Source organism: Oryza glaberrima, chromosome 3 (assembly GCF_000147395.1).
Source record: "Oryza glaberrima chromosome 3, OglaRS2, whole genome shotgun sequence".
Classification (NCBI taxonomy): Eukaryota; Viridiplantae; Streptophyta; class Magnoliopsida; order Poales; family Poaceae; genus Oryza; species Oryza glaberrima.
The window spans coordinates 2,861,296-2,885,297 of record NC_068328.1 but is presented as its reverse complement, the minus strand read 5'-3'; the positions used below and the strand labels follow the sequence as shown (position 1 = coordinate 2,885,297).

General features: G+C 42.3%; 4 protein-coding genes across 5 annotated transcripts; all 4 read right to left on the bottom strand.

The window, feature by feature from the left end:
- Positions 1–221: 221 nt before the first annotated feature.
- LOC127767296 (la-related protein 1C-like) lies at positions 222–5,805 on the bottom strand. Of its 2 annotated transcripts, none has more exons than XM_052292576.1 (6): positions 5,206–5,805; positions 4,589–5,105; positions 4,354–4,510; positions 4,175–4,265; positions 2,709–2,780; positions 222–968 (listed from the first exon to the last, which is right to left on the bottom strand). In XM_052292576.1, the coding sequence occupies exons 1-6, from the start codon at positions 5,491–5,493 to the stop codon at positions 645–647; spliced, it is 1,449 nt and encodes a 482-aa protein (XP_052148536.1). In that variant the 5' UTR covers positions 5,494–5,805; the 3' UTR covers positions 222–644. The 2 variants fall into 2 exon arrangements, with proteins under 2 accessions (XP_052148536.1, XP_052148537.1); XM_052292577.1 differs by having other exon boundaries at positions 4,354–4,507.
- Positions 5,806–7,509: 1,704 nt separating this feature from the next.
- Positions 7,510–9,172, bottom strand: LOC127767410 (expansin-A19-like). The gene is made up of 3 exons (XM_052292743.1): positions 8,995–9,172; positions 8,071–8,386; positions 7,510–7,964 (listed from the first exon to the last, which is right to left on the bottom strand). The coding sequence occupies exons 1-3, from the start codon at positions 9,113–9,115 to the stop codon at positions 7,652–7,654; spliced, it is 750 nt and encodes a 249-aa protein (XP_052148703.1). The 5' UTR covers positions 9,116–9,172; the 3' UTR covers positions 7,510–7,651.
- Positions 9,173–13,951: 4,779 nt separating this feature from the next.
- On the bottom strand, positions 13,952–15,197 carry LOC127767409 (expansin-A19). Its single transcript, XM_052292742.1, has 3 exons — positions 14,999–15,197; positions 14,565–14,880; positions 13,952–14,459 (listed from the first exon to the last, which is right to left on the bottom strand). Exons 1-3 carry the CDS (start codon positions 15,117–15,119, stop codon positions 14,147–14,149), a joined length of 750 nt encoding a protein of 249 aa, XP_052148702.1. The 5' UTR covers positions 15,120–15,197; the 3' UTR covers positions 13,952–14,146.
- Positions 15,198–19,065: 3,868 nt separating this feature from the next.
- On the bottom strand, positions 19,066–20,400 carry LOC127767408 (expansin-A18). Its single transcript, XM_052292741.1, has 3 exons — positions 20,221–20,400; positions 19,728–20,043; positions 19,066–19,599 (listed from the first exon to the last, which is right to left on the bottom strand). Exons 1-3 carry the CDS (start codon positions 20,339–20,341, stop codon positions 19,287–19,289), a joined length of 750 nt encoding a protein of 249 aa, XP_052148701.1. The 5' UTR covers positions 20,342–20,400; the 3' UTR covers positions 19,066–19,286.
- Between the last annotated feature and the right edge of the window lie 3,602 nt (positions 20,401–24,002).

The window sequence follows — 24,002 nt, the reverse complement described above, 5'->3', positions numbered from 1 at the left end:
ACAACTATAGAGATGAATAAGATTTTTTTTCCCCCAAGTAAATAGGAAGGATCTCTGCCAGAAGCACATAACAGCAATTTTGCCGAAGAAGGCAGATGTTTCATAGTGGCAGATCGATGTCCACGTTCGACCAAATCAGCATAAAGTATACATAACATGAATACGATTTTCAAAGGAAATACAATGCATATGCACAATTTGGGCAGCAGAAGATGCACAACTGATAATAATGTCATCAGTTTTTTGAAATAAGTTTGTCTCGTCTTTAACAGCTTCCGACTGACAACATCCATAACAACTCAGTCTGCAAAAGAGCAACAATCAAACGAGTACTTAACAGGTAATGTCACGTACTCACGTCCCAGCAAGAGCACAACCACAAAATACATAAGTCCTGCACATAATACTACCTACTATGTTTTTTCCTCTTGTTTTTAAGTTTTTCGATTTTTTTGGTTTTTATATTTTTATATTTTTTTGGGTATTTCTATCTCTCTTTTTTGTATGTTTTATTTCCTTTTTTTGGTTGTTTTCTTCCAAATCAACTGGATTTTAGTCCTCACTCCTCACCCCAGTAGATGAGGTACGCGTGCCGTAACCAGAGAAAACTCGGCATGCCGTTGTAATCTTTCTTGTGTAAAACCTCAAAAGGTATCGCTCCGGAGTAAACTTCTTGCAGACTTCTGCCCAAAAAGTGGTCCACTCCCGTTGCTGTATAACCCTCCCAAGGGGGGTGCCTGATAACCTAGACTAACTGAAGTTGCTGACCTAGTAAGGAGAGCTTCACCGGGCATTCCTTGACTTGCATGGTAGCCTGCCCCCTCAAGTCCAACAGATTGAAACTGAGATGCCAGTGAATCAATGTTGGATGTCACAGGGGACAGCGAACCAGAAGAATTTCCAGCAGAATAACCTTGTTTTGGAAGCAACCAGATCTCCCATCTTTCACGCTTCCGCAATTTGTCACCCTGTAAAGTAAGTATGCAAGAAACACAGCGAGAACTCAGATGTATGGAGAAAATGTGAATTAGAATTAAAAAAAAAACATATTCATGTCGTTCTCATTTCAAGCAAGAAGCCATGATAGGAAACCAAAAGTACATGATGTTTCTAACGTCTTGGGGAGTCAATTGGGGTGTCACAGGCTAAAGGAAATTTTCCTTCAAGTCATATTGTTTCAGAAGATTGACAAAAGAAAAGGCTACTACTGTAGAAGTTTATTACAGTGATTTCTAATCAAGGAGGATAGATGAGTGATTTCTAGATGAGTTGGTGGTTACTATTTAGATATTTTTAACTTAAGTGAATATGCGGGTAAGTAGAATGATAAATAACAGTGTTGTCAAGCTATCACAATTCCAATCTATAGGAAAACCTTAAGATCATTATTGAATACACCTATTGACAACTTGTTTGCTATCACTAGATAAGATTCTCCTCGTAATATGTTCTAGCATTACGTTCAGAGACATTCAGTTTTTCCTAGTGGCTAATCAGTTAAGAGTGTACCTGTAAGTGATATACATTAAGTTTTAACCAAAGGAACTTGGCAAGTAAAACTTAGTAATGAAACAGCTCTCAATTCATTTTTGAAGTCCTGCGTTAAGAAGGAAGAAAAAAATAGAGAAGGCCTGCTTCCTGGCATGTGAGATCATCTAGGGTGCTAAAAAATATACTATTTAAAAATCAATGGTGCATTCCTTTGCGCCATGGCAATGTTCGTCGTGCGCACATTTCAACATGTGGATCCAGATCCAATGTACACACAAGATTGGACTAAGATTCTACAAGGATGCAACTGGACTTAAGTTGGGCATGCACAACAGTCTGAGTACTCCAATATTCCTACTACTAACGTTACGCCAAAGGTGCGCATACAAGCTAAGACGCTATGCAGATATAGGCCGAGTTACCTAGGTATACACGCAAACTAATATGTCATGCAGATATAGCATAAAGAGCTACCCAATTGGTTGTAATAAAAGGTGAACAAGCTTTTGAATGTAAAGTATTGGAACTAAATAATGCTGCTCTAAAGATCATCAGTAAAGTATAGCATCCCTTACAAACTGAAACTAAATAATGTCAGTTTGAAGATCAGAAACCAAAAATATTTCCCTAGAATGTTCCTTTTATACAGCATGCCATGCCATTTACAGCCCATTTGAATGTCATGTTTACCCTTTCTGAAATATCTAGTGAAGAGAAGATTTGTAATGGTAAGCTGCTCACTAAATCAAGTTTAAATACTTAAAAAAAACTGCTCACTAAGAACAAATCTTATAGTAGAGTTGGCTACTACCTCTAATTTTAGCCATGTCATCTATCCATTAATTAAGAGGCAACATGTACAACATATTACCTCTAATACACAAACATCATTTTTTTTTTGTGTTGGTCAACTCTCACACTATCTCATTCTCTCTTTTTCTCTTGGAGATTGTGCGGAGGTTGTCCCTTGCATGAAGGGTGGCTCATCCTCTCTCTACACCTCATCACCTAATCCTATGTGGCACTTTTGGAGGCAACACCTAAATCCTTATAGTACATGCTCTAAACCAGCAGTACATTCCGCAGTCCGCACATAGCAGAACATGAATATTACTTGCATATTTATAAATTACAGCACTTGTATATGGCAGATAAGTCTGTTTGAAACTCAAAATATGAAATTACTTCAAAGGTAAATTATGAGAATTAAAGATCACCTGTACTTCAACCACGGTAGATTGCAGGACTGTTTCCAAGATAAACTGCACGTTATTAGTCAGCTTTTTTACCTACACGAAACAATATAAGTCAGAATCAGTCAGAGTTGTAAAAGCAGCAAAATATCTATTTTAATTCCTGGCCAATGAATATTGATATATATTTTTTGGCAGGACATGCATGATGTTATGGCATAGAATAAGTTTTCTCTCTCTTTTTTTAATCATCCATGTATAGTCATGTGAAATATGTGTCCATGATTCCATATTGTGGAATGTCCCATGTGCCGGTGCAAAGCAAAAACAACTCAGAGCATCTTCAAATTCACTTTATTTCCATTATTCTAACTATCTGCATCACAAAACATTCCTATTGTGTAATTGTCTTACAACAACATTAGCACTTTTAAGAACCTTTTCACTGTTTAGTCAGCCTCTACCTTTGTTGTCTCTTTTCTACAGTTCTTTTTGCATTCCAGTGGCTAGTTTCTCTCTTTGCCCTGCTTATGACCAGCCAACATATCTGACATTTGAGTGCAATTATAACTCCTGGTTGTTCTTTTAGAAAAACATTAACACTTGTAACAATTCATGGGAAATGATTCAGTCCTCAGACATAGTCATTCTCTTGGAACTTAAATGCTTAATTACCAAGGTGCAGAAAGTTTGTTCATATAGAAAAATGAATTGTATTTTGGATGCTTCAGTCTTATTGTTGCAGAATACCCCCCCCCCCCCCTCCCCAGCACACACAAAAAATAAGAAGTAACAGACCAAGACAAAAAAAAAAGCATAAATACAGTATGCAAACCTACAAGACTTTTGTACATAGTGCATCGGGAAGGCACAGAAACATTATAAAGAACATAATACAAGACCAAAGTTAGGAAATATGTAGTTGAAAGAGGAAGAAATAACCCCAAAAAAGAGTCTTGGCATGGTTAAAGCAACCTGAGGGGAATACAAACCTCATTCCCATGATGCAATGGTAAATGGTACTCACCAAACTAACTAACTGTGAAGGATATGATTCGGAAAATCCATAAAGAAATATGCCTATACAACAGTAATAGATTGAGGTCTCTTCCATCATATTTGTCGACACAATTAACAATGCATGAGCAATTGTATGTATTCAGCTTAAAAAATAGAGAGACAATTGCATGTTTGTTGTCATTTATGTAGTGAATTACACAGGATATAAGTTATCACTTATCAGAAGTTTTGAATAATATCTAAATGTGCATGCAGTTTCTCACACAATCAGGCAACCAGGCAAGAAGATATCTAATACTAATAAGAAAAAAAAAGTTTTCTATGTCCCTCACTTGATGGTGACAGTGAGCAGAACCTTACAAGGCAGTTGGTAAATTTGTCATTAATCTGCTGAACAATAGCAACGAAGTAAAGGTTCATTGACAATACTTTTAGTTAAAAAAAACATCATGTAGAACCTGCAAACTCACCTGATTAAATCCTGCAATCAGGGGTAATGGCACCCAACCCTGGTCATCCATATGCCGCCTCAAGAATATGTCTTTGCACAAATTGTCATCACTGCAAAAGTTGAACAAGTGGCTCAGTAAATTTACCTCGGCAATGATATGGAACAAATTATTTCACGTAAATGTAGACAAAAAAGTACCTAAAGTAGTACTCTATCTGCTTCAGCAGCTCCGCTCGAAGAGGATCAAATTGAGGAATTAACATAGCTGGAGGGCTTGCTGGGTGAGGCACAAAAGGCAGTGCTTGAACACCTTCCGGGGGAGACGTAAAATAGTAGACATGAGGTGCTATCTCTGCTATTTGAAACGAAGCAAATTAAGGTGACATAACAATAGAACAACTCTATGATCTCATAAACCACATGCATGGCATACCAGGGAAGCCTATGGGAGCTCCATAAGGTGGTGTTTGTGGAGTAGCAGGGTTAACAAATGGTGGTGGTGGAGGAGGCGCCGCAGTCACAACAGCCAGAGGAGCCCTTATGTAAGATGGATGGTGGCCGCGCTGCTGGTGTCCAGGCCCATGGCCGTCCCTGCGGCCACCGCCACGGCGTTGCCCATCAAAACCACCATGGTGCTCCTGTCCACGGCGACCTCCACCTCCACCTCCACCATTGCCCCTCCTGTTCCCCCCACCACCATAGCCACTACCTCGGCTATGGGGATGGGAACCATATCGACCATTCTGGTGGTGATCACCGCCTCCATTGCTCCTGGCATTAGGGGTGTAGACTGGGGATGGCTCTGAGCCAGGGGCACGCTTGTCCAGCCCATCCCCCACAGGCATCACCAGGGCACGCCTAGCCGGCGGATTCCGCACCGGTGCTTCGTGATCAGGATTAGCATCCGGAGCGCCGGAATTCCCCAAGGAGATCGGTGGGATCACCGCCTCCTGAGATGATTCCCCAACGGGAAAACCCAATCAATCCCATCAAACGGCAATAAATTTCAATCCCCCTATTATTCTACAATCAACTGGATCAAACACTTACAGCGGGCGGCGGTAGAGGAGCCACCTTGGGCGATGCCTTGGGCGGCATCGGCGTCGGCGTCAGCGTCGTCGGCGGCGGAGACGCCAGCCCGGGCAGCGCCGGCCATGAGTCGGCGTCCATGATGGGGCTCCCAGGCGCCACCACGACCGGCACCGCCGCCCCGTTCCCCGGCCTCTTCCACGCTGCAGCGGCCGCCGCCTTCTTCCCGGCAGGGGGGCTATCGGTCGCAGCCGGCGTCGTCCCCCCACCACCGTTCGCCGCCGCGTGCTGGTCGGCGTTGGAAGCCATCACCCACAAACCGCTGTAAACAGGATACGGCACGAGCTGCTGCGGCGGCGGCGGGTGGGGGTAGGGATTCGGTAGGCGCTCCACTCAGCACGGCATGAGAGGCGATCGGCGGTGAGAGATACTTCCCTGGGGGGTTCCAAATATTGCCCGCGGCGAGGGTGGAGGAGGAGGAGCCCCGGCGACGATCGGATCGGGGACGGGATAAACCGTCGCGCGCGGCGGCGGCGGAGGCGGCGATGCCCTCGTCGCTCGCTGCAGCTCTTCTTCCCCCTTTCCGTTCCCTTCCACGGATGGACGCAGCGAAGGGCTTTCTCCGGTGGGGTCACAAAAGGGAGAGAGAGAGAGAGAGAGAGAGGAGACAAGTCCGCAGCGACCACCGGTTCACACCGCCCTCCACCGTCCGATCTACACGGACGGCCACGATTGCTATCCCGGTGTGGGGCCCACCCCCCGCGCCGCTCTAAAGCCGCTCGCGCTGGCGTCCCGCGGAGGGGAAGCTGGCACGTGGGCCCCACCTGGCCGTGGCACCGGTAGGTATTCGTGTGGGATCCACGCGGCCCCGCGGGGTGCGGGCCGTCCGATGCCGGATCGACGGCGGGGGATGCCGCGGAGGATCCACGTCATGGGAAAGTGAAATAATTGCGACGTTTGGGATGAGAAAATCCAGCGGTGGTCGAGGAGTGAGGGGCAACCGCCCATCTTTTTCTCTCCGGCCTACGACTACTGGCCTACTGGATTCCGACGGCCTCATCCCTTCGCCGCCCAACCTCATCGCTCACTGCCCCAGCTCCTTGTTTTTGAAAACAATAGTGAATCAGCATATATTCTTTGTCCTGCCTTTTCAACCAAGGATTTTCAGATATGCTTCTAGCGTGTTACTATTGGTGCAATATTTCGTGTTGAAGATTAAACACGCTCCTTATCACTGTGCTATTAAATACATCTCTACAATATTTTGCCTATATCAAGGGGCGTTTTGGTTTGATACCAAAATATTGCCCTACCAATTTTTTGGTGGTTTAAATAGCAAATGTGATGATTTGGTATGAAGCCAAATGTTTGGTAATGCCAATACTCAATTTGGCATAATTTTAGAATATTCTTCACCACAATTTAAAATTTGGCTCTCAATTGGCATAAATCCAAATACACTCATTTACAATTCTACCCTACCAAAATATTGTAGTGCCAAAACTTACCTAGAGTTTGGCACTACTAATATATTGATAGGGTACTAAACCAAACAAGCCCCAAATTTTAACTGATCTTTTGGAACCCAGAAAAGGAAAAGGTGATCTCTCGAACGCATGCAGGGATGACTGATGAGAAGACATAAACATGAAGATACAGGAACGTGATTCGAATGCAAGCGCAAAAAAGTCAAAAAAAAAAAAAACGCAAGCGCAAAACACACGCTGTTATGTGAGAATCCGGGGCCTTTATCTTCTCCTGTCTTGTTGTGTTGTTGGATAAGGTTCCCCACTCCTAGCTAGTAGTCTCCTGGTACTCCTTTGGATTGATCACCGAGCTAGCCACGTCCCACGATCGTCGATGGATTTTGCATGCGTCCGTCCACAAGTAAAAGCTCTTGTTGCGATCCCCAGAGCTGTCTCTGCTGTCATGCATCACCAGACAGCGGCTGACGCTGTCTGTCCTGCGTAGCTCGTCTCGTCTGGTAATCACCTCCACACGAAAGGCTTCGTTCAGAATCAGCTCAACCGCTGTCTTCCTGTCAGTTTTCTTGTGTACGAGTCTCGAATTATTTGATGGCTTTGGTGTTGATATTATTGCGTACTTGTACATGTATTTTTCTCGTGAGCATCTCTAGTCGTAGCCTTTAATTGCCACTCTGCTTCCATCGAGGAATATGACTCGTCGGCTGTCATCAGCATGTGGTACACGTTTTATGATGTAATCAAAGTCTGATGGAATGTGATCTTCAGTGGTACTACTACAGTTTCACATCGATTAAAGATAGCAGTGGATTCAACTTGATTTACATCCACCGACTAGCAATTAAAACGATCAAATGAATGGTACTCCCAAATAATGCTCGATCTTACAATGAAACAGATTACCAATACTGGATCGATCAGATAGACATTCAGATTTCAGACGAGGATCTGATCTTCCTGATGTCTGAACATATATAGCTCAATCAGTAGTCGAATTGGTGGTAGGTGCTGAAGGTTTGGCCGAACGACCACCCCGCCGGCACGGCGTCGTCGAAGACGATGGTCTGGCCGCCGGTGGAGGTGACATTGAAGCTGAGCGCCTGTCCGGCCAGTCCAGCGAGGCACTGCCAATTGGCGCCCCAATTCCTCGTCATCTGGATCCACCCCGTGCATGACCCCTTCACCGACATGCTCACGATCGACCCGCTCCCGGCCATGTTGGTCACCAGCACCAGCTCGAAGTAGTTGAACCCGTTGATGGTGAACCTCACTCCCCCATACCTCCAGCACTTCACCCTGCAAATTTTTCAATACAAACAGCACCACACACTTGATTCGTTTCAGAGTTCAGACATATATATAGAAATGCAGAGAAGATGTCAGGTTGGTTAATGCTTATTACTGTTGGTAGAGGATGGGGACGATGCCAGCGCTGTAGATGCCAATGTTCTCCCAGGCAGGCTGGGACATGTCGAAGTGAGGGCGGGTCGCGTTGCACCAGCCGCCGTAGGGGAGGTCATAGTTGGGCGGACAGTAGTTGGTGCCCGTCACGGTGATCGCCTTGCCGAGCTTGCACCAGTCGGGCGCCTTGCCGTAGTCGCAGATGATGAGGTAGCACTGCCCGCACGACGCGCCGTCGTTGAACAGCGGCGTGCTCAGCGCTGCGTTGTTGATGCCGTAGCCCTGGTCGTACAGGTTGCCGTACCCGCACGCGCCACCTGCAAGTACAGATGCACCCAAATGTTCTGTCACAAGTTCAGGTTGCATATGACGTACTTCCTTCGTTTCTACAAATTTGAATAATATCTTACGTCGTGTTTAGTTTCAAATTTTCTCTTCAAACTTCCAACTTTTCCATCACATTAAAATTTTCCTACACACGTAAACTTCCAACTTTTCCATCACATCATTCCAATTTTAACCAAACTTTCAATTTTGGCGTGAACTAAACACACCCTTAGTACTAGGAGCTTAGATGTTACATCCCACATTAGGGCTGAGTTCTTATCTCTACTTTCCTAACTCACCACTCTCGTTTTCCGCTCGCATGTTTTTCAAGCTACTAAACGGTGTAGATTTTGCAAAAATTTTGTATACAAAAGTTACTTTCAAAAGTCATATTAATCTATTTTTAAATTTATTTTAGCTAATACTTAATTAATGATGCGCTAAACGCTACTTTATTTTGCGTGCTGGGGAGTAAGGTTCGCCTTAGTTTGATTTATTTTAGAATAGAGAAAGTACACGTATGCATGCATGCAACATTGTCATTTGTCAATCATAATTGACAATGCTATTCCAGAGGGTGGAGCAGACGACGACGTACCCATGGTGCCGGAGCCGTCGGCGCCGCCGTAGAACGTGGCGGTGCCCGGGAGCCAGTCCGACCTCGCCGGTGCAATGCAGAATGCAACAACGGCGAGCAGCTGCAGGAGAATGTTCCCCATGATCTCCTCTGTTTGCTACAGCTAGCTTGATTCCTTGCAGCTAAATACTGTTGTGATTACTGGATTTGGGGGTGAAGGATGTCTGCGGCAATGGTGGTGCTTAACTGCTTATATAGTGATCTAGGAGGCCTGCAAAGAGGAATGGATATGGATTGCATAACAATGAACGATTGTCGCATATGCATTATTGAATCTTGCACATGGCTCTGCAACGTCCAGAGATTGACTTACGCGTGATGATCACTGTTTGCTGCATCAGAAACTATAAGTCGTATGTTAGCATTCTTCAAGTCGAGTAGTTAAAACCGAACAGAAGTCGATCGTTGTGAAAGGGAAGAACAGAAATGCTCTGAAGATCACGCATGCACGGGAATGTTTCTGCTATAGCTGAACTGGAGTACCATTCTTCCAGTCGACTAGTGCATTTTGTTTTACTCTGTTTGGCTAACGAAATTATATCCTCTGCTTCTCTCTCAAAAAATAAAATTATTGCTACTAGCATATCCTCTGCTAGTTGACGTACCAAGCTGTAACATGTCAATTTTATATATCGATCAGAAATAATCCACACCGAAAATATGCCTATGCTCATTTATTGGCCACCTAATTTCGTTCCATGAAATTCTTAATTTGTAAGGGATATTTCAAATTTCTTAATTGGACAAGCGAGTAGTAGGAGTATTTCACTTCTTAATTAATTGTCCTTTCAGTACTGTCTAAGTGTCTAACTAAAGGCTCAACTCCCTTAAACCCTTTGCAGCCACAACTTCTTCTCTTTTTCTATTCCAACCACTGGCGACGCATTGAAGAAATAGTCAAATAATTTGCATTATCTTGTTCAGTATTTTAGGTCAACCACCAGAACCGTATGATCAACTAGTAGAATACTACATATCTTTATGAATTTCTTGTTCTGATGTGTTACAGCGTAATTAGGATTCCCTCCGTTACAAAATATAAGTATTTATATAGATTATTTACAAACACTAAGGTTAAGGGAAAATATTCCCTTTCTATCACCATAATGGTTAAATTTTGAATCGCTTATATTCCTCTCCCAAACACTTGACTTGTTGAAAACCTATGAATTTCCTTATAATAGAATTAGTGTCATAGTGTCATAGAAATGCTTATATTGTAGTACTAATTTTGAATATTGGAGATCGCTTATATTTTGTAACAGAGGGAGTAACTAATTCTGCACATATACAAAATACCGGTTTGTCGATCGACACCAGTAATAAGGGAAACAATTCTAAACTCTCAAGGGAATGTCCCCTTGTTCTTCACACGCCATCTACGGATTTTTTTAAAAAAAAATTGTCAAGATAGATTAATATATCACTTCACAAATATGTAAGTTGGAATTCAACTTCTACAAGTTAAAAGACAAACTTGACTATAAATATACGTTAACTACTATAGTTAAATTTGTTATTTTTTTAACTTATAGAGATTAATTTTTGTGAAGTGATATAACACATATTATATATCTTATCAAATTATTTCATAATTATTTGGATAACATACAATAAACATCTTCAAGAGTTTAAAAAACCATTCCATTAGCAATAGTGTCATATCTTGCTTCTTTGAAAACATGCTAACCGTTTTGTTCATTCGGGGGCACTCGATCCACATATGCGTACACCATTGCATTATTATAGTCATAATTAATTAAGTAGTATAGAATATTATTAATCACTTTTTGACCGATCAATAATTAATATAGAGTATAATTAATTAATTAATATACACAAATATGTAATTCGTTTAATTAGTACCAAGTTTCAACTGAAGAAGCTACTCTAACGATAATCATGCAACAGCAAACCGATTATAGTGCAGGTTTTTTCAGACAGATGTGCAGAACAGCAATTCAGCCTTTATATATTTAAGTTCCTTTTCGTATGGAAGTTGAGCACAATATTCCTGGAACAGAATGATTAACCTCAAGCATTATATCGTTTGACATGTTTTTGGTTTGTTTTAATTTTTGAAAGTTTCTTTAGACAGAATAGCTTGGTTAGGCCGATCGAATTATAAAAGAGTACCTGATACATCTAAGAAAAGATTTATGAAAATTGTAGCTGTTAGACTTACCAGTTTAACCATATAAAGGTTTCGTACAGAAACTTGAAATTGACTGAGTGAAATGATAAGGAGTGGAGATCGGAGACCAGCCGGTAGCATCTCATGGAGCCGCATCCGCGAAAACACTGCAACGAGGCACTGGAAAACACATACAGATCACACACGTTAGCAAATTGTCAAAGAAATGTTCGCAAAAGAGAAAAAAACTGTCAGAAAGACCGAAGAGATTTCTTGAAAATGAAATGGCTTAACTTGTTTGAGTGTCGCACGGATTTGGGCCGAACCATCGAAGGCCTACCAGCATGCCTGGGCCCGAGAGTTAAGCCGAACGTGTCGTTAATCATGGACTCATAGTCCATAAATCACATGTAGTCAATTGCCCAATAAAAGGACATGTACGTAGGCAATTGGATCCTCTGGTCCATATGAACATCCTCCCTCACATGTTAACATGCAAAAAGGGACAAACATTGTATCGTTTAGCAGTTTAGTAAACTTGTCGTTAATCGATCTATCCATTAAGCAGAAAAGAATAAGGTAGCATACCCGGTTTGAATTTCTAGCCGCTCTAAGACAACATGACAAAACTCCGTGAAGTGAGTGGTTAAGGTGCGCTTTTCTTAAAGTTATCTCTCATCCATATTGCTCTAGTAACATAGAGAGCACCGCACTTTAAAAAAAGTGATCTCATATTCATAGAATTAGTAAGCTGATACTAAAGTTCACGTGCATCCTTTCATGTGATGGGCCTTGATTTTTTTTCTTTTAGAAACTATTGTCTAACTACATGGATTTAGCCCATATAATTCCAACACTTAGCCCCCTTTAAATCATAGGAATGAAAAAAACGAAGGAATAGGAAAAACATAGGATTCTCACAGGAATACAAGTTTAAAAGAGAGGATTACAAAACACAAGAAAAACGTAGGAATGGTCGTTTGATTGAGCCATAGGAAAAACACAGGAATTTGAGGAGAGATAAAAACTCAAAGGATTTTTAACATGAGGTTCTACCTCATGCAAAATTTCCTCCAAAACTTACATGGGAAAAGGCATTCCATAGGAATTTCATAGGATTCATTCCTTTAATTTAAAGGGCTATATAGGAAAAATTGGAATGAAATCCTTTAAAATTTCTATGAATTTCCTTTGAATCAAAGGGGGCCTTAAAGGCTAATGTCTAGATGAAAGAGAGTACATTAATGTCAACTTATTAGGTCTAGTTTTTTCAAATCTAAACTACAACTTTCTCGTTTTCCATTAGCATACATTTTAAACTGCTAAATGATGTGTTTTTTTCTAAATGTTTTATATAAATGTTTCTTTTTCAAAAAAAACAATTAAGTTAATTTTTAAAGTTTATAATGATTAATACTTAATTATCTATGTGCTAATAGCTTATCTTGCTTTGCATGCCGCTCACAAGCTACACCAAGTTTGCACGACGCATAATATGTCCATACGGTTTCCACGAAGACGAAAGAGATATATTTACATTGGGCCACCATATTAAATTTGTGTAGGAGCCCGTGATGAAGGCCTCGTTTGGTAGGGCTCCAAACTCCAACTCCAGTGAGAGCTAGTTCCTGTTAGAGTTGAAGACTCGTTGAAAAGTTGAAAAGTTTTTGGCTACCTTTCAGCTCTAGATCTGGAAAAAAAATGAAAAAAAAATGAAAAAAAGAGACCTAGCCGGCGGCCCCAGGCACGCCGCCGGCTGCTGGCCGTCGCCGCCACAGCACAAGGCGCCGGAGCGGCCGCAGCTTGTCATCCCAGGCACAAACAACCGGTCACCCTTGCGCCCAGAGCCCATGCCTGGGTTGAAGAAGACCGCCGCTCTGTCATCCTCCTCCGCATCCGCCGCCGGCCCGCCGGCCGCATGTCGTCTTCCGCGCACCTTCGGCCTGTCGCCGCTACCCACCGACGCCACCGCCCCCCGCATGCAGCTCGGTTTGGATCGGGAGGAAGATGGGGGAGGAGAGGAGGAGTGAAAGGGTAGTTGAGTGGCATTTTTGTATAAATAGACTAAAAAATTAAAGGGTAGTGGGTCTTTTGGGGTAGAGTGGAGCTGTCGAGCAGCAAAAATCCAGCTCCATCCCCGTTAGGGGTGGGCATTCGGTCTAACCGAAAATTTCGGTCTTGGTCTTCGGTCTTTCGGTCTTTTCGGTCTTTGAAAAGTGAAAACCGAATTTCAGCGCAAAAAGTCAGGACCGATAAATTCGGTCTCGGTCTCGCTCCTGACCGAAATTCAACAATATTTTCATATATGCAAAGAAAAAATGGAAATTTTCAACACAAAAATCACAAAAAAATTCGTAAGCACTTATGAGTAAAGACTTTTATTAGGTTGCATGCCTAGAAGAAGTAGGGATGTGAAAATTAGAGTTTAATCCTATTAAATATAGTGGATTGTAGGTTGCATTTAGAATTTTTTGATATTTCGGTCTATTCGGTTAACCGAGGAGACTAACCAAATTGACCGAACAAAATTCGGTCTTTCACTACCTAGGACCAAATTTTTCGGTCTCGGTCTTTTCGGTTCGGTCTTTTTCTGCCCACCCCTAACCCCCGTAGTTCATTTTCTATTAGTAGCTCAACTAGCTCCACTCAAAAAACGGAGGATCTGTACCGTTCGGCACAGCTCTAACTCTAGGTAAGTTGGAGTTGGGAACTAGAGCTGTGCCAAACGGGGCCGAAGAAACCACTAGCACATACACATTTTATGATGCATACAGACCGATGAAATGTGATTTTCAGTAGCAATTTCACATAATTTAATAATGATTTCCTTGAATTGCAACTCAATTTACATCCATCAGTTAGAAATCAATGAATGATCCCAACTGAACAATCGAATAAATGATCCCAAACAAGAATGATCGATCGTAGACATTCAGATTTCAGATGACGATCTCGATGTTGTCGACGTCTGAACCCTGCTTAGTAGTCGAATTGGTGGTAGGTGCTGAATGTTTGGCCGAACGACCACCCCGCCGGCACGGCATCGTCGAAGACGATGGTCTGGCCACCGGTGGAGGTGACATTGAAGCTGAGCGCCTGTCCGGCCAGTCCAGCGAGACACTGCCAATTGGCGCCCCAATTCCTCGTCATCTGGATCCACCCCGTGCATGACCCCTTCACCGACATGCTCGCGATCGACCCGCTCCCGGCCATGTTGGTCACCAGCACCAGCTCGAAGTAGTTGAACCCGTTGATGGTGAACCTCACGCCCCCGTACCTCCAGCACTTCACCCTGCAATTCATAGCATAACGGTTTAGCACAACACACGTACTGCTTCGCTTCAGAATTCACACATACAAATTCAGGAGATGTCAGGTCGGTAAATGTGCTTATTACTGTTGGTAGAGGATGGGGATGATGCCGGCGCTGTAGATGCCAATGTTCTCCCAGGCAGGTTGGGACATGTCGAAGTGAGGGCGGGTCGCGTTGCACCAGCCGCCGTATGGGAGGTCATAGTTGGGCGGACAGTAGTTGGTGCCCGTCACGGTGATCGCCTTGCCGAGCTTGCACCAGTCGGGCGCCTTGCTGTAGTCGCAGATGATGAGGTAGCACTGCCCGCACGACGCGCCGTCGTTGAACAGCGGCGTGCTCAGCGCTGCGTTGTTGATGCCGTACCCCTGGTCGTACAGGTTCCCGTACCCGCACGCACCACCTGTATGCACACATACGCACATGCATCCGGTTAATCCATGGCAATCAAATAAATCAAATTCAGTGCGTACGTGAGTCGGACATTTGGGCCGTATGTGGAGTAGACGACGTATACGTACCCATGGTGCCGGAGCCGTCGGCGCCGCCGTAGAACGTGGCGGTGCCCGGGAGCCAGTCCGACCTCGCCGGTGCAATGCAGAGTGCAACAACGGCGAGCAGCTGCAGGAAAATGTTCCCCATTTCCTCTTAGCTAGGTTGAGCCTGTGCAGTCGATCGAGAGTAATTAAGCTAGATAACTAGCTAGCTAGATATTGTTGTGATGAATGGATTTGGAGGTGAGGGATGTATGCGGCAATGGTGGTGCTTATATAGTACTATGATCTAGGAGGCCTGCATGCAGAGGCGTGGATTACATATTGCAAGGGAATGATTGTCGTAGGCATTATTGAAAAATGCGATCACTGTTCCAACGATCGTTGCACATGGCTGATGGCTCTGCAACGTCCAGAAATTGACTTATGCGAAATGATGATTAATTGGTTTGCTGGTCTAAGCTCTACGTACCGTTTCCTCCATCAGAAATGATAAGTCGTATGTTAGCATTATTCAGTTCAATCTGAACACAAGTCGTTGCGTTTTCGCAGCAAGAACAGAAATGCTCTGAACATGCATGCTTGCGAATGTTTCTATGCTAGTCAAGCATGCATAGCTAAACTGAATGTTAGCCATACAATCTTTCTAACTACATATCGTGTTTACCTTTTCTTTTAGTGATTTTATAGTAGTTAAGTAGGTACCGAGAGGTGCTAAGTTTGCATTAAAAGTTTTGATACAGTACATCTTAGGAACTGTAAAATTTATCTTTCTTATTGTTGTTTTTCCTCTTTTGTGTCAGTTATGGGATTTGGAGTGTTAGGACACGTTCTTTCCAGCTTAACGTTTTGTCTTATTTAGCGACACGCAAAATAAAAACTTTATTAGCATATAATTAATTAAGTATTAATTATTAAAAAAATATAAATCAAATTATTTTATTTTGAAAAGGTAGTATTTTTAATATAGAAAGTTTTGCACGAAATATATCGTTTAATAGTTTAAAAAACATGCTAATAGAAAACGAGTAGTAGTTAAGCTCAATTATCTCTTTAGAATGTGCCTTAAGTACCCATGTAATCTTTAAGTATGTGTGTGAATATAGGATCGGATTTCTATCCATCATCTTAAAAAAAATTAAATATACTTCCTGATGTGCCAAACTGTAATATGTCAGTTTTACCAGCCAGAGATGAAATTCTAAATCAGAAATATTTCACACACATATTTCTCAACGAGAAATTCTCAATCAGTTTTAATTTGTAATAAAAAAATATGCATCTGCTCATTTATTGGCTACCTAAATTCGTTCCGTGAAATTCTTAATTAGTACGGAATTTTTCAAAGTTCTTAATTGGACAAGCGAGAAGTTGGAATGGAAAGGACGTTGGAGTATTTCACTTTTCTGAATCAATTATCCTTTCAGTACCACCTAACTACAACAGGCTCAACTCCCTTGAACCCTTTGCAGCCGCTGCTTATTTTTTTCTCTCCCAAGTTCCAACTACTGGCGAGCCAGACATTGAAATAGCCAAATAATTTGCATTATCTTGTTCAGTGCTTGAGGTCAACCAACAAGAATCGTATGATGAAAATAGTAAAAATACTCTATTTCTATATGATTTATTTATTTTGCTGATGAATTCCACTACGATTAGTGGGAGCGCAAGGTCTGCACTCTTCATTGCACGTACAATAGCAATAATTTTATACCTTGCTTCTTTGAACACATAACTAACCGTTCTGTTCATTCAGGGGGCATATTCAATTCACATCTGTATCCGCCATTGCTCTATTGCAGTCATAATTAATTGAGTAATACTCATTGTTTGCCCGATCGATAGATTATAGTAATAGATTAATTAATATAGTACACCACCATGTAAGTCGTTTAGTATCAAGTTTCAACTGAAGCAGCTGCTCTAACGATAATCATGCAACGGCAAACCGATTATAGTGCAAGTTTTTTTTTCAGACATGTTCAGAACAGCAATTCACCCTGTATATATTTAAGTTCCATTTCGTATGGAAGTTGAGCACATATTCCTGGAACAGAATGATTAACTTCAAGCATTATCGACTTTGACATGCCTTGGTTTGATTTAATTTTTGCAGATTTTTTTAGACAAAATGGCTTAGTTAGGCCCAACGAATTATTGTAAGAGACCTGATATATCTAAGAGAGGATCTATCAAAGTCTATATATTTTGTGACATGAAATCCAGCTTATATCTTTCAAATTTTGGACCGTTAGATATGCTTTAAGATTTGTACGCAACATCTATCTTGTCATTTCCCCCCCCCCCCCCCCCCCCCCGTGCCCTCGCCCAGCCGCATGCAGCACGAGAGCAAGGCGAGCTCCCCCGACGCCACCACCCCATGCCAGTGTGCCACCGCCCGACCTCGCCAGCTAGGGCAGGAGGCGTGAACGGCACCAGCGAGCCCCCCTCCCCCTTGGCCCTCCGACTGGCTTCGCCCCCCCTCCCCTTTCTCTGTCCACTCCTCCTGAAGTCGGTGACAACAAGGTGATCTTCTTTGTTTCTATCGACTCCCTACCACTGGATCCACCACCATTGGCCACTAGCCCACTACCTCCTAACTAGTCGCTTTGTTTTGGCCCCGCAGCCAATGCCAGCCCACCGCCCTCCTTCGTCCCCACGGTTTCGGGGGCGCTGCTTTGTTGCCCGTCCAATTCCACCACCTACTACCAGTCTTCCGCCGATCACGGCCATCTCTGTAAAGCTGGCGGACTCCCCCTCTTCCCCCTCCTCCCACCCCTATCACCCCAACCCCAATCCGGATCCTAAACAGTTAGGATCGTCGTTGTTGTCCGCTAGAGTTCAACAAGGTCGTCGGAGTTGGCTAACTAGAGCACGGATGGCGAAGCAGATATGAAGGTTAGAAGTTTGTAAGATTTTACCTCCTTTTTTTCCTATCGAATGTCGAATGTGGTTTAGTAATTCAGCTTATTAAAATTGTAGCAGCTGGAATTACCGGTTTAACCATATAAAGCTTGGAATTGATAGGAAGTGAAACTGGAGACCAGCCGGTAGAGGGTCGCATCCGCGAAAACACTGAAACGAGGCACCGGAAAACACACACAGATCACACATGTTATGCAAGTTGTCAAAGAAATGTTCGCAAAAACAAGTTGTCAAAGAAAGGCCGAAGAGATTTCTTGAAAATGAAATGGTTTAATTGGCTTGTTTGAGTGTCACACGGGTTTGGGTTGAACCACCGAAGGCCTACATGCGTAGTTGGGTGAGCAAGCCCAAGGATGGAAATTTGGTTTTGGGTTGAACCACCGAAGCCCGAAGGCCTACATGCGTAGTTGCGTGAGCAAGCCCAAAGGATGAAAATTTGCAGCTCAATCAGACGCACACACAAACATTTTTTTTTTGAAAAGAAAAGAAAACACACACACAAACAGATGAAAATTTGCAGCTCAATCAGACACACACACACACAAACAATAAGGTAGCGTAACAGGTCCGGATTTAGTTTTCTTCCATGCATATTGCTCTAGTACTCCCCCCGTCCCATTTTAAATGCAACCATAAGTTCCGTGCCTAATTTTAATCGTTCGTCTTATTTAAAATTTTTTTATAATTAGTATTTTTATTGCTATGAGATGATAAAACATAAATAATACTTTACTTGTGACTTATATTTTTAAATTTTTTTAAAATTTTTCAAATAAGACAAACGGTTAAAGTTGGGCGCGGAAAACCATGGCGACGGAGAGAGAGTAGCATATAGAGAGCACCACGCTTTTAAAGCAATCTCATACTTCTAGAATCAGTAAGATGGTACTAAATTTTACGTGCATTTTTTTGGGCCTTTGAGATTTTTTTTTCAGAAATTATTGTCTAACTACATGGGCTTGGCCCATATAATTCCAACAGTCAAAGGGTGGTGTCTAGATGAAAGAGAGTACATTAATTAAATGTATATTAAGACGCATCAACAATGCATAGTACAAAGAGATATATTTGTATAGTATCCATGACGAAGAAACTACTACTAGCTAGCACGTACACATTTCATGATGTACGGGAATACTCGTGGAATGCAATCTTCAGTAGCAATTTCATATCATTTAATAATGATTGCCTTGGATATATTGCAACTTAATTTACATCCATCAATTAGCAATTGAACAATCAAATGAATTAATGATCCCAATAAACAATGCTCGATCTTAGAGCGCTCTAGCTTAATTACAAATGAAAACGAAGTATGAATGCTCGATCGATCAGACATTCACATTTCAGACGACGATCTTGATGTTCCTGATGTCTGAACATATATAGCTTAGTAGTCGAACTGCTGGTAGGTGCTGAAGGTTTGCCCGAACGACCACCCCGCCGGCACGACGCTGTCGAAGACGATGGTCTGGCCGCCGGTGGAGGTGACGGTGAAACTGAGCGCCTGACCAGCCAGTCCGGCGAGACACTGCCAATTGGCGCCCCAATTCCTCGACATCTGAATCCACCCCGTGCTTGAGCCCTTCACCGACATGCTCGCGATCGACCCGCTCCCGGCCATGTTCGTCACCAACACCAGCTCGAAGTAGTTCAACCCGGTGATGGTGAATCTCACTCCCCCGCTTCTCCAGCACTTCACCCTTCAATATAATCCATCACACCACAACGTGTTAACTATTTCATGATATCATGCATATATATATATATATACAACTTCTTCGTTTTAGAGTGCTTTTACGGTGGTCTCTACTGATAGTATTATTCTTACTGTTGGTAGAGAATCGGGACGATGCCAGCGCTGTAGATGCCAATGTTCTCCCAGGCGGGCTGGGACATGTCGAAGTGAGGGCGGGTCGTGTTGCACCAGCCGCCGTAGGGGAGGTCATAGTTGGGCGGGCAGAAGTTGGTGCCCGTCACGGTGATCGCCGTGCCCATCCTGCACCCGCTGGGCGCCTTGTCGTAGTTGCAGATGATGAGGTAACATTGCCCGCACGACGCCCCGTTGTTGAACAGCGGCGTGCTCAGCGCCGCGTTATTGATGCCGTAGCCCTGGTCGTACAGATTCCCGTACCCGCACGCACCACCTGTTTGCACACATATGCACATCAGCGGTTAATCCCATCGAGACCATCCCATATGCACTTGTTCCAACATATATATTCCATCAGATTGTGTCTTGCATTATGCATGATGATGCATTGCCGTGCAATGGTTGACACAATGCGATGCGAGAGGAAATGGAGTAGACGACGACGACGTACCCATGGTGCCGGAGCCGTCGGCGCCGCCGTAGAACGTGGCGGTGCCCTGGAGCCAGCCGGACCTCGCCGGTGCAATGCAGAGTGCAAGAATGGCGAGCAGCTGCAGGACAATGTTCCCCATGATCTCCTGTAGCTATAGCTAGGTCTCCTGCGCAGGTGCAGCTAGATATTGTTGGGAAGAATGGATTTGGAGGTGAGGGATGTGTGCGGCATTGGTGGTGCTTAAATAGTAGTAATAAGATCTAGGAGGTCTGAACTCTGCAGAGAGGCATGGATTGCATACCAATTAATTAAGCTAGGGAATGATTGTCGTTATGCATTATTGAAGCATGCGAACACTGTTCCAACGATCGCATGCACATGGCTCTGCAAACGCCGAGAGATTGACTAACGCGTAATGATGCATGATTGGTTTGCTGGTCTAAGCTCTACTGTCGTCAGAAACTGTAAGTCGTACCTTGAAACTGAAGTTTCCAATCGAGTAGTTAAAACTGAACAGAAGTAGTTGTGACTTGTCCGCGGGGAATAACAGAAATGTTCCGATCAGCAGAAATACTCTTGATCATTTACGCACGCGAATGTCGTTTCTGCTAGCCATCACGCAAGCTATAGCTGAATTGAATGTTAGCCATAGAGTCTTTCTAATTACATGTCATGTTCACACTGTTTCCGCTGGCTGAGGTAACAAACTATAATACACCCTATTTTATAATACATAGCGCCGTTAACTTTTCATATAACGTTTGACCTTACGTCTTATTAAAATATTATACTAATATTAGTTATTTCGTGGTAATTTATTTTATCATCAAATAAATTTAATCTTAACTTAAAATTTTACATATTTATATTAAATTTTTCGAATAAGACGAATAGTTAAATATTATAAAAAAGTCAACGACGTGATACATTTTGAAAAGGAAATAGTATTTCCATTTTCTACAGATCGGAAATGAAATCCTCAATCAGAAATATTTCACGCCAAAAAGATGCATCCGCTCATTTACTGGCTACCTAAATTCTTTTCTTGATTTTTTTTATTAGTACCGGATATTTTAAGTTCTTAATTGGATAAGCAAGTAGATGGAATGGAAAGAAAGTAGGAGTATTTCATTTCTTAATTAATTGTTCTTTCGGTGCTGTCTAATTAACTACAGGCTCAACTCCCTTGAACCCTTTTACAACCGCAGCTTCTTTTTTCTCTTCCAAGTTCCAACTACTCATTATCTAAAAAAAAGTTCCAACTACTGGCGAGACATTGAAATAGTCAAATAATTTGCATCATCTTGTTCAGTGCTCGAGGTCAACCAACAAGAACCGTATGATCAATATAGTAAAATACAACATTCTTTATGAATTTCTTGTTCTGATGAGTTCTAGTGCAACTAGTAATTAAACGGCATACGCTGTGAGCACAAATTCTGCACATACTCGGAAATACCGGTTGGTATGTTATACCTTGCTTCGTTGAGTACATAACTAACCATTTTGTTCATTATGGGTATCCGATTCACATCTGCACCCGCCATTGCAATCATAATTATTTGAGTAATATAGCACAATGTTTATCATTTTTTTCCATAATCAATTTATACCACATTTGCTCCAAATATAAGCACTTCCGTGTGTTTCCTAAAATATATCTGAAGGAGGACGTCTAGTTTTTTAAAATAAAAAAACGCATAGAAATGGTTATATTTTGGAACAGGCAACAAGTATTAAACCATCGATTAATACACTTTCAAGGTTGATAGTACTTATCATCTTTGACAAGAACATGATCTCAAAAAATAATCCTGACCATTTTTTTCTATATAATATACATAAAAATATCAACAAATATATTATTTTATTGATGTACATTTGAAGTGTAATTTACACTTATGGTCTCTATATTTTTAAGACAAATATTTTAGTTCTGGTACGTTGACAATTGTGGAAGGAACGAAACTCCATGTTTACTCTCTCTTCGGTACTAGTGGTTCTAGAGTCTATGGTTGTTAGCTGGTGTTGTTTCTTTTGGGGTTTTTTTGAGAGGGTAGTGTGGCTCTACCCCCTTTTCCGCTGATTAGAGTTGTGTTTACTATCGTAGTAGTATCTTCCTTTTTCCTTGGTTTTTTTATTTTGTCTTTTCTCCCTTTGCTTGGCATAAGCCGGTGTGGTTGGTTGCACTGTGTAAATAAACACTTTTTTTCTAATATATTGACGTACAATTATTTTGTGCATTCGTGAAAAAAAAAGAAAAATATTTTAGAATTAGTTTAAAAAATTAAAGTTTGATATTAGTCTCATCCAAAATGACAAGTATTATCAAGGAGTAGTAGGTAACCATGTCGTTTTTTATTATCATCAACTGAAGAATCTACTCTAATTAACTATAATCATGCAACGACAAACCGTTTATGTTCTCTCAGACGATTATAGTACAAGTTTTTCCGGACAGATGTGCATAACAGCAATTCCTCTCCATCTCGATTTTAGTTCGTTTTCATATGGAAGTTGAGCACATATTCCTGGAACAGAACGATTAGCTCCAGGCACTATCGACTTTGTCCTGACCTCATTTGATTTTTTTAAAAAAATTTAAGAATACGCAACAGACTCCATTAGTTTATTTTGTGCAAGTTATTTTTAGACCGAACAGGTTAGTTTCCAGCCGTTTCCAGCGAATTATTAAGAGAGAGTACAACTAAGAGGAGATCTATTAAAAGTATAGCAGCTGAATTTACAAGTTTAACCATACAGTTTTTTTTTTTACAGAAACTTGAAATTAATTAACTGGGTGAACTGATATAAAGTGGGTTGACAGAAGGCGGTGTAGGCTGATATAATGAAGTCACGACTCGCAAGGCAGATAGATAGATAGATGTTCAGTAAGGCATGGATAACTCAAACGTAAATTCTGTAGGAAAATACTCGTCTCCATACAGATTCTAAACGTAAATTACAATGGGTACATCACTGCATCGGCGATGAGGGATGTTTTATATCCGGTATTGTGGTTAGATATAATTCAAAGTTTCAAACTCGACATAAAGATGAGGACCAATAGTGGACTTATTCCCATCAAAATTAACGGGTCGGCCCAGTCGGAGTTTTAAACACCGACCCCTCTTGGCAGCCACAGCTTCACCGCCGCTTCATGCCGTGCTTCGCCGGAGCTCCGACGCAGCATTCCAGCGTGGAGTGAGTCGGTCAGCATCCTCGTCCCCCTCATCGCTACTGATGGTGTCTTCGCCACCGCCATAGCTCGTCTCCATATGCCCAGAGTGACTGCAGCTGGGTGACAGATGATGGGCTTATTTGGTTCTTTATCCTATATTGGTAGTGTCAAAGTCTAGGTAAACTTTAGCACTACCAAAATATTAGTAGGGTAAAATTATTTAGCAATCATTTGGATTGTTCCGATATAAAGCCAAATTCTTATTGTATAAGGAAGAAGCTTCTAAAATATGACCAAATAGGATAGGGGCACTGTCAAATATTTGGCTCAATCAAAACTAACACATACTATTTAATTTACAATTTACCTATAAATTGATAGGGTATATTTTTGGTATCAAAACAGAACGGCCCGATGAACAGCCGCGGCGAGGACGGCTAATGTCAGCAGCAAAGCGTGCCAGCACCTGTGCCATTGGCCGTGCCGGAGGTACGGCATAGCATGCCCGTGTCCTGCACTCCTGCTCCAGTCTCCTCCCTCCTTGAGTTCCATCTGTTAACACTCCACTGAACATGCACTCATGCTTCACATTGCTCTGCAGAAGGGGACATCACTATTC